This window comes from Acanthaster planci, linkage group LG01 (assembly GCF_054643075.1).
Source record: "Acanthaster planci isolate LZ-2023a linkage group LG01, COTS_SCS, whole genome shotgun sequence".
NCBI lineage: Eukaryota > Metazoa > Echinodermata > Asteroidea > Valvatida > Acanthasteridae > Acanthaster > Acanthaster planci.
The window spans coordinates 30,483,840-30,499,097 of record NC_141777.1 but is presented as its reverse complement, the minus strand read 5'-3'; the positions used below and the strand labels follow the sequence as shown (position 1 = coordinate 30,499,097).

Here is a 15,258-nt window from a genome sequence, read left to right as displayed (position 1 = left end):
CTGTATAGATGGCAAGTTGGAATAGGGCGGGAGGATTTTTTTAATAAATTTAATCCAAATGACCACTATGGCAAATGGGTCTTGGAGGCTAGTGGCAATCAGTTGACATCCACAAACAAGTGGCCTAGATAGGGCCCTCTGGTTTTTATCTGAACTGCAGGCTGCAGATAGGCGGACAGCCACAAACCTAACAAGAAGCTAGGGGCTTGGGATGGCTGAGTTGCCACGGTGGACAGGTGTACACGATGAGTAGATGGGAGGGTGGAGATTTACTGTGGAGATTTAACCTGCCAAAGTTCACATGACCTTCCTAAGTCAGGCACATGTCCTGGACAAAGAATCATGCTTAGAAGCTTCCCTAAAAGGCAGAAATGGTCCCCCTACAAAAGTCAACCGTACTCACCGAGAGCATTGTGACATCTTATATTTTCACAAACAATCGAAAACGGTTGAAAGAACAGTTAAACGGTATGTGCACACTGATGGTAGTACACTTCACACAGCATGAACTGGTAACCGTGGGAGCATCTGGTCGACCGCAGAGTGACATCATAAATTCTGCGGGAATACATGAAGATGACCTGCATGATCAGCTGGCCCCAGCATTCAAAAGGCAGGTACCGACATCTCATCCCATCAGGCAGAAAGCCACATTGGGCACTGCCAGTGTTTAGCTGACAGTATGTTTGTTACACATTTTGTTAAATGTTTGGGGTTGGCCAAGATTACATTAATTGGGTTAATGTTGGCAACTAGTAATGGTACAACAGAAATGTCTCGGACTAGATTTTAACATTCATGTCTGACAGCAGCAAACAGAAACAAAGAGGAAGGGCGTTCAGTGGACAAAGTCATTAGGTGCTGGCCATCTATCTTCATCACCATACTTTAAGTCCAGACTCTCAGTCTGCAAGGTTGCAAAATGTCAGTGACGAGCAAGACACACTGGGACCAGGGCTTTTTCTTCACTGTGATAACGGGAGTTTGCAATCGCACACCGTTTTGGCAGCATTAAATATCAATTCATTACAGTTCCATCTTCTCCCGGCAGATTGTTTTGAAATGGTTGCAACAATACGAAGGCTGGTGTTGAAATAAATACACAGTCAGCTAGGGGAAGAGTTATTTGGGCAGCGAGTCCGGGCTGCCGGGAGAGGCAGGCGCTACATTCATCAAGGAATGGCTCCCTCTCAGCACCTTGTCTCTGCCGAAAGGTCTCGCTGTAAATAACGCTGGCTTCAAAGGAAATGAAAGTGGCTGGGATTAAAGCCGGCAGTGGAAACCCGGTGAGCCTCCCAGCTGACAAACCGAGTCTGAGTTTGACTCTGATTGAAATAGCTGTATTGATTTCGTTTGGAAGGATTTCCATTTTCTCCCTCTGGACTTGGTGTTTGTGGTAGTTAAAAACTCCAGTAATTCATAGGGGATCCTGATGTGCAAAGTCACAATTTATGAAATCCCAGACCCAAGTAAATGCATTTTTATAAGTTCCTCAATATTCCTCCAGCAGTAGATGAAAAAAACTTTTCCTCTTTCCTAATTCAATTCCGTCCATCGTCCCAAGTTTTTTCACTCACAGCCCATTTTCCACTCCGGCCTTTGTGGTTACCGCCACCACTATCTCCTCAAAATTGCTTTCACAGTTTTGTAGCAATTCTCTCTTTTCTCCTCATGTTTTTTTGGGGGGAAACTTGTTTCAGTGTTTACGTTTATGATAAACAAGCCCGGCATCATCACTGTTGACAGCCTAATGGATATTGAAGATTATGTGGGAATAAGCATGCTTATGAACATTTGTGTATAAATGAAGAGACGGGAGACACCAAAAACCAGGTGCAAGCAGTGTTTTTTTGTCAATGTGTCAGTCTGCTATGGTACCACACTAGCCCAGGGCAGGTGTTGCTGTCGTCCATTGCAGTCACCAATGAAGGAAAGGACTTATGGGGTTGGCGAAAGGTTAGATCAGGGGCCAAATGCTAAATGCAGGAAAATTTGGTTGACCAAAATGAGTCTCTGATCTAAGTGCCATGCAGGACATATGGCTTGAGACTGGTTTTCAACTCATGTTTGAGCAAGTACAAAAAGTTGCTTGGCCTTGTTTAACACTGTGCAGCCCCATGAAAGGAAGCCCAGATGTGAAAGTTTCTACCGTAGCACAGCCTAACTTTCAAAACAGTGACCCGTGCACATATCAACAGCTGTGGTTCTACAGCCTAAAGGAAACTTTATACTGGTGAAATGTATGTAATCGTGGAATATTTCCTGTGGCTGACAGTGTTTACTCACAGATAGTCTTGTTCTTTGAAAACCTTGCTGAATGATCGGTTCCCAAGGTGGGGCCCAGACTGAGCTCTTCTGATCACCTAATCACTAGATCAGAACAATGGAATAACCAGCAACTCTTGTGTTAGGAGTAAACAAGCTTCCCTGAGCTCAGTGCTGGTAGTGGAGCTCACTCTGGGACATTTATGTTTCACCCCCATTCAACGTGTGGAAATTAATGACTTCGACCGTGCGCGGCGGTTACTTGACCGGACCCTCGTGAACCATAGGGAAATGTCCTTAGCAACTTGCCAATCCTCTATTGAGCCTTCTCGATGTGAAGACTTCGTTTGCACAAAGTTAGCAAATCATCACATTGAAACTCTTTGTATGTGCTCTAGAAGGCTTGAACCGAATAAAACACTACAGAATCATGAAAAGAAATGCTACATAAATATGAAATTTAGCCTCAAAGTGGTTGCTAAGATGATAAATTATTTCTATTTTCAATCGATCACTTAGTCCTTGTTTTCCCAAGTCACTGAATTCTTATGCTCGCATGGCCGTAAGATTATGAGGGATGAACGGAATCGGTGCTGAGTTAGGTCAATATGCAAACACATCCGGTCAGGAAATGAAAAAATATAGCAGAAAACCATTAGCAAATCTAAAACCTTCACACCTGTCTCCACCCCAGCCCACTTTTGAAAACTTCAGGAAAACTTTGAATTCTTTGTTTTGAGCCTTCAAAAATTGCATCAAAACGTAAACAAACTACCGCTTACGAAGAGAATTTTTCACAAAATTCACGAGTTTTGACCAGCCTGGTACTATTTCTCAATTTTATTTCCCAAAACACCATGAAAATATTTTGGACAGGAATTTTTATTTCCAAAAAGTGAAAATAAGTGAAATGAAGCAGCTGTTTGCCAGGCAAGAATTCCCATGGCCCTCATTATGCATGCAAATGACCCTAAAAAGGGGACATGCGCAGTTAATAATTTCCTTCTGAAACATACGTGGGGGGTTCTATTGATGGCCTGGTAGGGGAGCATTGCATATGCGCACAGATGTCAACAACAATAAAGGTGGGAGGACCTTGAGGAAAAGGGATTGAAGGCCCCCCCCCCGGTTTTTTTTGGGGGGGATCTGAGACTCCAAGATGCAATATACACATGTAGGTTTAGCATCATGAGCTATTTTGGGGGTGGGGCATTAAATTCTGGTGAAAGACCTCCCACTACATCCTGGGTGCACCACTGAACAGCAAATTGCCATGCAAGGTCACTGAACCCAAAAGACACCTTCACCCCCCTCCCCCCAAAAAGGATGCTGAAACGTCCTCAGTTTTACAAATTTGAAAGCAGTGTCAGTGTGAGTCAGAGGCATAAGCTGAAGGTGGGTTAGTGGTCAGAGCAGTTATGTTTAGGGACCTCATTATTATCTGAAGGGGATTGGTCATAGTATATTGCATTACTAATCTCTCTTCTCCAAAGTCTGTGCAGAGGAGCTCAAGGCAGCACAGATCCCAAGTAAAGGAAGTAGTCCTCTGTGCAGTGTCCTCCCCCCGCTATACCATAGTAACAATTTTGTTTAAAGAAAGGTGCCACTGATAAATGTTAAGAATAACTGAGTTGTTTGATAACAGTTCAAAAACCCAAACAATTGGTCAAATCCAACTTACGCCAAGGATCCAATTTAAACCTGGTGTTTGATATGTGATGTCGCAAGCGTGTTTAAAAGGCAGCTGGCATCAGCATTTGATTTCATTCCTGTCACAAAATGGGCATTCTCCAGGATTGTTACACAGGCTGTGGTATACCAAACCTGATTCTGAATGAATTCATAATTCTCAATTGTGAATCGCTTAATTCCCTCCTAATGAAAAGCGTCACTTCAACTCTCTTGTGCCCAGAAGCAATTTTCACTCTATATCATTTTTTAGGAATCTTTGGGAGTAATGTCACTGCCTGTAATGTATTTCATGTTGTAACACCCCACCCGATGCATTTTTCAAGAAAGAGTTGTTGATCTGTATAACAGGATCCATACTTGTATATGTGAATTCAGTTATCATTTGTAATGAGCATTTTGATTTGATATGAGTCCACAGTCAGATTTTCTCACATACAGACTTAGATTTTATTTTTTACCATGATTCCTCAACATCTTCACGGGGGGGGACGAAAATTTGCTCAAGCTTCTGACTTGTGTGTTTTTTTAAAACTGTTTTGGTATTTTTTCCTTTTGTTTCATTTTCGTTTTAAGGCTTCATACGCAAGTGTTATCACTAACCCTGAATCGTCAACGGGTTGCCAGCATCAATTGTCCAATAATGTTTCTGTTCCTACTCCACTACTCTGAGGCCTCTCCCTTACTGCTTTCTTCTCCTAGCCTCAGCTGCATTCCACGTACCAGTACTTTACTTTTGCAAGAAGAGGTCATTCCTCTCTGCGCTACATAGGTACATGTATCTGCCATTAGCCAGCCAAGAGAGGAGAGAAAAGAAAAAAAAACACTTCATCTATCATTGGAAATCACAAATGGAGTCTGATGAATGGTGTTGATCCTCCAGCAAGGGGATGTTTGTTTCCTTGTTCTAATTTTCTCTTCTGAAAGTAAACCATCTCTGTAAGCCAGCACTTTATAATTCAATGCACCTGTATTTTTCGTACACACAAACATATTTATCAAATGTTATTGATAGTTGAAACCAACTGAGTCAGTGCATGGTTTTAACCCTAACAGTCCTCAATCCTTCACCTGTTGGAGGACTGGTCGAAGATAGGATTCACCTTTTTCCGTACACAGGAATGCTCTGCCAGTCTGTTACATCTTTCATAGTGAGGGGAGTCATTTGAATGCTTTTGCACAGTCAAGTATGAATAATGACGACAGTGTGATTGAATCCAACATTAATGCTGATGTACATGTACTTCTGTCATACAAAGTGCCAATTAACAGATTTCCTTTCTCAAGTAGATTTTGCCTTTTTATAACAACCTTGTTAATGTATATATATAAAGTTGTTCGGAAGTGGAAGTGTGTTGTTGTTGTTGTTGTTGTTGTTTTAACTCTGTTGCAAAAAATTTGAAAACAAAACAAACAAGAAATAGAAAAATATGTGGGCCTCAGACACCTTTAATGCTGGTTCATACTTTGCGCAAAAGCAAACACGAATACGAATTTGTGATGTTAGACCAAATAATCACATTTGCGAATTTGCAAAAGTTGAACACATTCTCAGCTCAAGCAAAATTTTGCTGCAAATTGTTCATTATGTCAAATTTTCTTCGCTTTTGCATTCACCTCCAGTGTGAACCTGCCTTTATTCACATTCATGAAAAAAAATGAGGCTAAAGGGCAACTCACAGGTATTACAAACAAGGAAATCACATTCAGGAAGGCAACAGAAAAAAAGCATGGAGGAAACACCTGATGTGGATTGGGTTTGCATACTGATTTAGGACTCCATTTCTCAAAGGCAGTTTTTTTGGGGGGGTGAATGATATTAGTTACTGGTATAAAATGTGAGAACATAGAGATGTCTTCCCTTAAGTCTTTGTCATTCACAAATTTTACACATCACCAGACAAATTATAGCACCACAAAGCCACAGACTGAGTTAGCAGGCAGGCTGGTTATGACTGGTTTTGTGGCTCAAGTGCATGTTTGTCAGCAGGGAGTTGTTGGTTTAGATTTCCTATAATAATCCTTCTAACCTTATTTATCGAAAGTCTCTCCAAGCGTGATTTCATTGTTTTTTAAGAGATATTTTATACATTGTATACAATAGACCGATTGTGCCCATTAAGTCACATGACCTGTAGTGGGTATAAAACATCAAACATTGCATCCTCCATGGCACTGTGTGTCAAAAGTGTGATTTACCAAAAATGAAGCTGATGGTGGGTTCAGTACTCAGGCAACAGATGTGCTCAGTACTATACCAAAAACAGACTTTATTTTTGGTAAACAACACTTAAAATTCACTTTGCTATGGCAGGATGTCATGTTTGTTGATGTTTGATACCCACTCTAGGTCACGTGACTTAGTGGGTGCAATTGGTCTATTTAAGTGTTTTTAGGTGCGCAAGGGAGGCCATGCTCCTGCCTCGGGAAATAATTTGAATAATACAAAAGGAAAAAAAGAAAGTCAAATAGATAAGACGAATGACTTCTATTTTTCTGGAAAATGCTTCAGAATTGACCCCATCACTGTTGATGGTTTGTTGATATGCACCTGTTGAATGCTTTGTATCTGCCCTCCAAGCTTTTTCCCCTCCTCCCTGGGAAAAAATCTGTCACCTGTGCCCACATGTTATGCTGTCCTTGTAATCCATTGTACAGTTATCATTTTGGAACCTGATATAATTATGTGTACTACAGAGTACACCTGTCACCAAACACTTGGAGAGGTACCAATGGTATTTCAAGAAGGTACATAAGGGGAAAAGGTGTCTGTTTGACTGGTCAATGTGCTCATATAACGTTCAGGGAAACTTAATTTCAGAACTTCTGAGAGTTCAAACATTTACCGTGTCTGCCTCTTATTTAAACCGCATTGCTCACTAAAATAGTGTTACATGTACATATTTAAGAGATAAACTAATGTAGTGGTATATCTATCAATTATTTTCCAGTTGTTTACACTTGTTTTCAACTCGCCATGTTACGTAATTCATCGGGCAATAGTAATATATGATTTGTCAGCAAATCCCAATAACTGGCTGTTTGTCCTTATTTTTTTTTTTTTTTTGCTTTTTCCAGGTAGCAGCCACTGCCCAGGTGGTTCCTATGCTCAGCGAGATCATGCCAGACATTGCTATCCCATCAGGCCCTGACCTCACCATAGCAACGGCCCCGCCCATCAACCAGATGCTGCTGCGGGAACCGGAGCTAGGGGACAGCCACAGTCGATCCAAAGGGGGTAGTGGGAGCAACAAGAGCGGGAAACCAGTCAAGGGGAACAAACACGGTCCTGATCAGTGCACCGATGTATGACAACTAGAGCAAACGCATCGGATTTTGAATGTACCTTAGACTTACTTTTGTATTTAAAATACTGTGTGTTATAGTAGACATTGCTGTATCTACCCTGAAATGAAATTAATCTTAAAAATGTAAACTTTTTTCCTGCCTGAGACAAGAAGACTTTGCTAAATGTACAGGAAATCTGTTTTGTGCTGTCTTTGTTGCCTGTACTTACTGGTTCATATTCAGAGAGGCTGATACCCAGTGATTTGGTAATGTTGGAGCCAGCATCCATTTACTAAATGGAAATTTGACTGAAAACCGGAACTGCCTTGGATTTGGAGATAGATTTGGCCTCCCAGCAAAGATTTTGGTCTTGGCTGTGTGTGAGACAATTCAAACTGGCAACTTTCACAAGTTAGCTTTGATATACACGCCAAGTGCATATATGTAAATGTTAAAATTCCTTGAAATCATGAAGACCAAGAGGTGCACCAGCCCTTCTCTCAACTCCAGTCCAGAAAAACCATGTAAAGATCTTGTTCACTTGGAATGGGCCCCTCCAGGATGAAATTGGACATAGCAAGTGCCCAAATATACACGTAATCTGCTTTTACTCTTTTGCCGTATATTGTGGTCACACAAGCTGCCCTGTTCGGAGTTTTAATTTCGTCTGAACGGGCATGCACTGTTGTTATTTATGTGACTGTTTGGTAATTTTACTCTGTTTTTCAGCAGGATTCTTGATTTGACATCTACTTGTTCTAATTTGAACATGTCAGTGTTGATCCAACAATAAGCAAAATGGTCTAAATGTGTAAATTTCACACTTGGATTCGTTGGCATTTGGGGGAGGGGGTTGTTCTGTTTCACTTTGTTTGGTACATGTACATTCATATACAGAGTCCCTGGCTAACTTTACCAGCTGGTACAGTTCCAACAGCTGTGGAGGCAGTGTAGAAGTCAAGGTGAATGATTGGGACTGACACCACTATGAAGCTGAGAATAGGGGGAACCCAGATACCTGTAGCTACAGTAGAATACTTGCTGTGTGGGCTCTGTGCCAGAACTGTTGATGGTTTACAAGAGCCAGGAGAAGGCTTACTCATGTACATAATGTTTGCTGCAAGTCAAGTCCTGTGTTCAAATGACTATTTGATAGCTTTTCAAGCTGTCTGAACTCAAGATTTCAGGCTTCGTGCTCATTTTTGGCAGAAATGTTTCAACAGACCAGTCTTCATTCTGGCGAATACAGTCCTACAAACACCTTGCTGTATATTCAGTTGAATTATTGAGAATTGGCCTAATTATGCTTGACCTATCAGTGGTTCAAAATATTTTCTTTCTTTCCTTTTTTTTTTAGGTTTTTAACAGAAGGGGAAACAGAAAGTCTTCATCACTGACTTTGACATGCATATGTGATTGCTCAAATGGCACTTTTTTTTCAACATGGAAACGCTGTGTATGGGAGTACTTCCTGTCTGCACAGTCCTTTGGTGGATCTCTTAGTGATTTGCCGTTTCACAGAGAGAATTGTATCCTCAAGGTGCTCGTATATCAAGTGAAAAAGCTTGGTGCTTATTTTTCCCCTTTTTATGTTTTTACTGCTTGTATTCTAGATGAATTGACATCAAACCGGAAAGACCTGTCACATCCCTGCTAGGCATTAAGTAGAAAACTGTTCCACCGAAAATAAGTAAGGGGGTTTTTGCCTGCTAAGTGTACATGGATCAGAAGAAACACTTGAGGTGAAGTCACTTAGGAAGTGAAACAGTCGCTTCCTCGCTCATCCATTAGTGATACATTAACCTATTACAGTCATAGGAATGAGATGCTTTGTGTAGTAACGTTCTTTAAAGGTGATTACTCATTTGTGGGTCAGTTTCTTTTTGTTATCCTTAAATACTAGATTTGACAGGGATTTTGTTAAGATCAGAAATTTCCAGAGGGGAGGGTGGAGGGGAAAGGATTTGAGCCAATAAACTTTGCATCACAATTTCAGGAATCTCTTGTGGATTAATCTTTAAGTAAAGGACACTGGCTGACCACTTCTCATGAAAAAAGCCAATTTTGGCATCACCGATTCAGGTTTGCTCAATCAGTTATGCAGGACCTAAAGTCCTGGTGCTGGTATCAAAATTCAGCTACTCACCTCAAAATCCTGGTTTCAAAGGACAACTTGAAGTGTTTTGCAGATTTTGAAATCACTCACTGCTATTCTACATTTGAAGTCCTGTTTTCTGATGTAGAATGACTGTAAAATTGTGATTTTAATGCAAATAATTGTTTGTACATTTGTCTTATTCCAGAAATTCTAGAACTGTAATGAGTTTGAATTACTACAAACAATTGCTGACAGTTAGTACTAGTTATTTGCATGAAAAGTTCCACTGCACAAAAAATATGAGAAGGTGCTTTGTACCCGGTATGTAACATTTAAGCCCATTATGTAATTAGCAGTATGTAATATCTGTAACAAGCAGCTGTTTATAAAGGTATTTTCATCCAAATAAAGAGTCATAGTGTGCTTTGTGAAAGGTAAATGTAAGGTTTATTCAAAATCTGTGGAGTCAGGTTGGCGTCGTGGTTCTCTCCTCGCCTTCCACCTCTGCAATCTGGGACTGGGTTCGATTCCCGGCTCACTTGTGGATTGGGTTTTCAGTCCCAACCTGACTCTGTGGGTTTTTACCCAGAATATTCCTCTGGGGTTTTCTTCTCACCTCTAAAACTGTATAGTAAGTACTTCTCATCGTCTCCTCTCTACAAGTTTCTTCAGGCTTGCGAGCTGCAGTGCCTAGGGTGCTTTTGAGGAGTCTTTGGTGTCATCATCAGAAATAATCAGAATAATCTGGACGTAAAAAACAAGAACGAAATATCACTTTCGGTTTTTCACTTGTGTGTATGTAGTATGCTGGAGAAATCCGCTCGTTAGAAATTCACAAAGGCATCTAACTTTGTGACTGCAAAAGCCCATGTGACACCTGATCTTTTTAAATCTTTACCAGGCACTGCTGCTTTAACAGGGCCCAATTTCACAGAGCTGCTTTAATTTTGCCGACCATTAACAATGTTTAACCCTAACATTCCTGAATCCTCCAATGTTAATATGATTTTGCACACACCCTAGGGAGTTAGGGTTAATGGAGTTGCTTGGCATGGGTTTGCTTATACGCATGCACACGTTTATAAAGATGCCCATTGTTACGTTGTTAAGTGAAGTAGATTTGACCTCCAAGGTAAGCATGCCGTCTGCTGTGCTTACTGCTTAAGGTCTCCATGAAATACGTAGAGCTTCTGTTAGCATACAGTCATGTGCTTAGCAGCTCCGTGAAATTGGGCCTGGGTCATAACAACTAGTGGTTTCAGTGCTGCTTGTCTGCACAGGCCAGGGGAGCTGGTTTCCAGAGTTGTTTGTTGTTGTTTTTTGAGCTTTATTATTATTTTTTTTTCTCTCTTTCTTTCTTCAGTTGGTTTCTTTTCTTTGCTTTTGTTTTTCGTTCTTGCTTTTTTATTTGGTTTTGTCTTTTGGTCCGTTGTGGATTGATATGGTTAGGAAAGCAGGTGGTGCCCCCAGTTTGGGGGAGTTTTCAGTGTTGAGGTAAAAGAAGCTTACTTGTGTAAATATTTGAGCAACACTGTAACACACCTTAGCATTGCATTACATATTGAATGATAAGTCTCGGCATCAGTGCAAAAGTAATGTCAGACACAAGCATTGCAGCTGGCATTACACAATCGTAGCAATCGCAGCATTGTGTCCCCCCCCCCCGAAAAATTGACCAAAATCACTTCTCCAAGTGTTATCAACTGTGTGTATATATTGTACAGTTATGTAAATATGATTGTGAAGATTCCTGCAGAGGACTCATTCAGATGAATATTTGTGAAGATATTTAATGTTTGAAAGCAAATCTCTCTGGGTTGAATTTGACTCTGCCTTTAATTTTTTGCATTGCAATGGACATTGTTGTAATTGTACTCTGGTTGGATTTGTGAATTTGTGGCAGGAATAATTTTCAAAATAAATAATGCTCATTTATTACATATAATTGAAAAATTATTCAGGTTTCAGGACTTGAATTGTTCTGAAATCAGTCTCATTAAATTCAAGGTATTTGTATGTTTTGGCATGAGACTTCTTCAATTTAGTCACCGACCTACACAGTGTTTAAAGTCATTCTTGTATTTATATACTTCAAGGTTTTTGCAAGACAAAACAAATGAATATTATATGTAGCATAATATGTATGTTGTGGCAATGTCTTGTTCTTGCTTATATGTACTTACTATTTGAATTTCAATATTGGTGCAGCTCTTTTATCATGATGATTTTAAATTTGTAATATTAATTGAAGTAGATCCACCTGAATCATGCTTATTTATCGGCTAGGAGATTTGAGCTATTACATCTTCTGCTTAGACCGGGTGACAGTTAGGGGTAGTGGCACGTACCCCAGCCTCTCCATCCCCCTCCATTTCAAGTCTTGAAATGAACACAAGCCATGGACAACCTGCTGTCCATTTGCTTTTGGTGCCACTTAGAAAAGTTTGTGCATCCTCGGGTGCCCCTCCCCCAAAATGTAACCCTACTAATTCCACTGCCAGACAGATGTAAACTGTGGAATGCACACAACCTCTGCATTTTCCTATTAAGGGCACTAGACAGGTCTAGAAAGAAGTACAACCTGCGTTGGAGGTTTGGGGTCACATTTTAAACCTTTTTCGGGGTATTGTTCCAATTTTACCATTTCTCCCGAGGCCCCTTTGCAAAAGGGGAGGGACACATTTTTTTTTGCCTGTGACTTTTCTATCAGAGCATAATACTTAAGTGAAACAATTATTTGTGTTTCTATGGCTGAAATGTATCTCCATTGTCCCTGACTTCCTCTTGTATGTGAGCTGTGAATTTGTAGCTCCCAGTACGGAAATTACTATGCACGATTCACCAGCTTGCTTTTGACAGTAGAGGAAAATCCTTGATATATTGCCTTTTTTTTCATTTTTTTTCAAATTCCATTGCCGTTTTGCTTCAGATCAGAGTATTGTATTGATGGCCTGTGGTCAGGCGTTGCCGCTGTAATAAAATATTAGTTAAAACAAAGAAGAGTTGCAGTTGAAATATGTTGAGAGGTTTGTTGTATTACTTTGTTGAATGACTGATGAGAGTGATTACTCTGATCGATTCATAAGGTGGATGACAGATTCTGGTAATTGGCAATTGATTAGATAAGAATCACTTTATCAAGTGGACAATTCAGTTATTTATTTATTTAAAACAAATAAGTATGCAAATTGATGTTGTTTTCCGTCATGGACATGAGTGCAGTGGCGATGATGTCATCTGCTGTTTCAATTTTCGTCACCATTCACTTGCCACACTTTCAATCTCTTCATACCAGATCGCTCGCACAGCGATCCATATCCGCGGGAAGATGGGCAATCAAAAGAAAAACCTCACCGGTGTCAAACCCAGCGGCAAGCACATTGCCTCTCTTCCGTATTATTCTGTACCACTGCCCAGGCTGCCCGCTGAGCACTACGTCATCATCATTAAGGGCAAGGACGATTTGACGTGATCAGAGGTTTAGATTGGTTTGGACCGAGCGCTGGGGAAGAGGTCTCACATACAATGCTTTGATCACTGAAAAAGTGTGTTTTCTGTCCTATAAAACTCCCGCTGGTACAGTTCATTAGCGGCAAATGAGTTTTTTGTTGTATATTCTGACCAAACTGTCAACTGCCATGCCCACACGAGGACTGTGAGGGAGCCCTGCATCCATATGTTTTAAGATACAGGACAGAAGAAAATGCAATATTGCAAGGAAGACTGTCTTGAGGTCTTGGCTTCATTTTCTTAACGGGCCTGTTAAAGAGCTTTCCTCAGCATGAAACGACACTATATTTTTCCTCCAAATTCATGGCGGGAAAGAAGGCGGCAAGCCTTTCTGTCCATCTTTCCTCTCACGTTCCATCACTGGTTCAGCATCTATACATTGCAGAGAAGACGACTGACCCCATTAGGCCTACAATACAACTGAAATATAAACTGCATAGAAACCTAATCCAATTCAAAACTATTTCGATTGAATTCAGGAAAATCTGCGTCCATCTATCAGTTTATCTCCGGGAACCATAGGATTTTGACCCGGATATACAAAGACATACTGGGAGGGGAGATTCAACGCAAGTAACGGTGGCGTGCCGACATCGAACAAGATCGATGAGGATTTCTCCAGTTGACACATGTAACCCAGCTTAGCGAGTTGGGGAGGGAGATGATACGCTATTTCTGGAATATGTAGTTTTATATTCTGACTACAGAGACACAAAGCCTTACAAAATGAACTAAGACACTGAACATTGTTACGTGGTGTTAATTCAGAGGGGGCTTGTATTTTTTCTACATGTATAACATTTAACGTAAACTCTATAGCACCCCATGCTTTTTTTGCTGTTCATCACCTTGAACAAAATGGACAGAAAAAATAAAAGTTTAATTGGAAATAATCCCCGTTATTGATTGGCTGGAAATAACATATTGACGGATAAACTGATCGATTTACTGAACGAGGTTCCGACTGTGAAGGGCATCGCTGTGACATTTTTTTCGTATATGGTAGAATTTGGTTTCGAATATGGGACAGTTGTTGGTTATTGATATTCGGTAACAAGGAAAGTACATGTAAGGATCTCCTCATACGGAACCACGACCAAGCCATCAAGCCTACACCCAAAGGACAATGATGGCTACAAGTTATTCCTTGGTTCACAGTACTACACCGTTATGATTGATTGATCGTACATGTACATTGTAATTCCTCCGATCTCCAGTGCCTTGGTTGATTGTCATTCATAACTAAATAAATTGGACGGATTTTACAGTGCCCCCACATTACAGAAAGTTACAGAGTGATCAGGAATGATATCTATTGGCGAGACCTGGATGACCCAAATATCATTTGTCTTTTGTATTTCAGCAGAAGTGGAACCGGTGTATCGATCCGGATCTCTGAGACTACTGAAGGTATAGTCATATCATAGATTCTATCAAGATCCGTCAGTGTCATGTTCGGATTTCCCGTCAGATCAAAGGGCTGATGTTGGCCTACTTACCCACATATTCATCACTGAGGAATGTGCGCATTAAAATAATTCTGTTCTGTGCAATTCAGTGGCGCGGCTTGGGTGCTGAGGGAACTCGAGACCCGGCCCCTGTCGTCAATTTTTAAACATTTTTTTCAACTTTCTGTAAACGAAGAAAGAATATAAACCTACATTTTAAATTGGACCTAGCTCTGATGAAGCCATTCATCCCAGCCCCAGTAGGGGGTTTGAGTATCATTAGTTATTTGTGTGTGCGCTTGTTTGGGGGGGGGTTCGACTCAGAGCCCCCCCCCCTTCAATCCAGGGTGCGCCACTGGGATGATCAACCTGCACCTTAAAGGCTTTACTCTGAATGACGCCAAAAATTCCGAAGTTGGCACTGTGCACTGTAAAGGACAAGGCGGTGGTGAAAAAAGGGCCACCTAGATGGAAAGGGTACTTTACAGAAATAATGAATAAATATCCCTCCTTGGTTAATGCTGCCAGTGCGTCAAAAGTTACGGGAGGAGTCAGGTTTTTCTGCGGGGGATTCAGGATTTTTTTTCGCGAAGGGGGATACTCTGTTGTCGCCGTTGGTAGAATAATTTTTGTCCCTCTGTTTTGTCCATAATCGTACACCGAAAATGAGACCCCAACATGCTAAATGCTTTTGGGGGGATCTTCCAAGCTTTAGACGCAGGTAAATGGCAGTAAACAGGAGGCTTGACCCCCACTCCAGCAGCACAAAACGTACTAAAGTTTCAGTATAATTAGCACTTCATTACATCCGATTGTGCGGATCTGAGAGTTAAAAAATCCAAACTAAGAACTATGGAGAGGTTTTAGCGACCAAATGCTTTAAAATTTCAGAATGTATTTTTGGTGAAATAACATTAATATTTTGTACTTGGACTGATAAATCAAGCAGGCTTGTTGGTT

At 40.8% G+C, this 15,258-nt stretch overlaps 2 protein-coding genes across 5 annotated transcripts in view; one reads left to right on the top strand and one right to left on the bottom strand.

Annotated features, from left to right (window-relative positions):
- The window catches only part of btbd7 (BTB domain containing 7), a 51,294-nt gene extending 38,954 nt beyond the window's left edge, over positions 1–12,340 (top strand). For 3 of the 4 annotated variants that reach the window (XM_087140021.1, XM_087140108.1, XM_087140145.1), the window contains one exon: positions 7,037–12,340. In XM_087140021.1, coding sequence (XP_086996147.1) covers positions 7,037–7,266 — 230 coding nt within the window. In that variant the 3' untranslated portion in view covers positions 7,267–12,340. Of the gene's footprint in view, positions 1–7,032 lie in introns of all 4 variants that reach the window. The other variant, XM_087140057.1, reaches the window with a different exon arrangement.
- Positions 1–15,258, bottom strand: part of LOC110983176 (arylsulfatase-like) — a 183,305-nt gene that overhangs the window by 48,254 nt on the left and 119,793 nt on the right. The gene's annotated exons all lie outside the window — the stretch shown is intronic.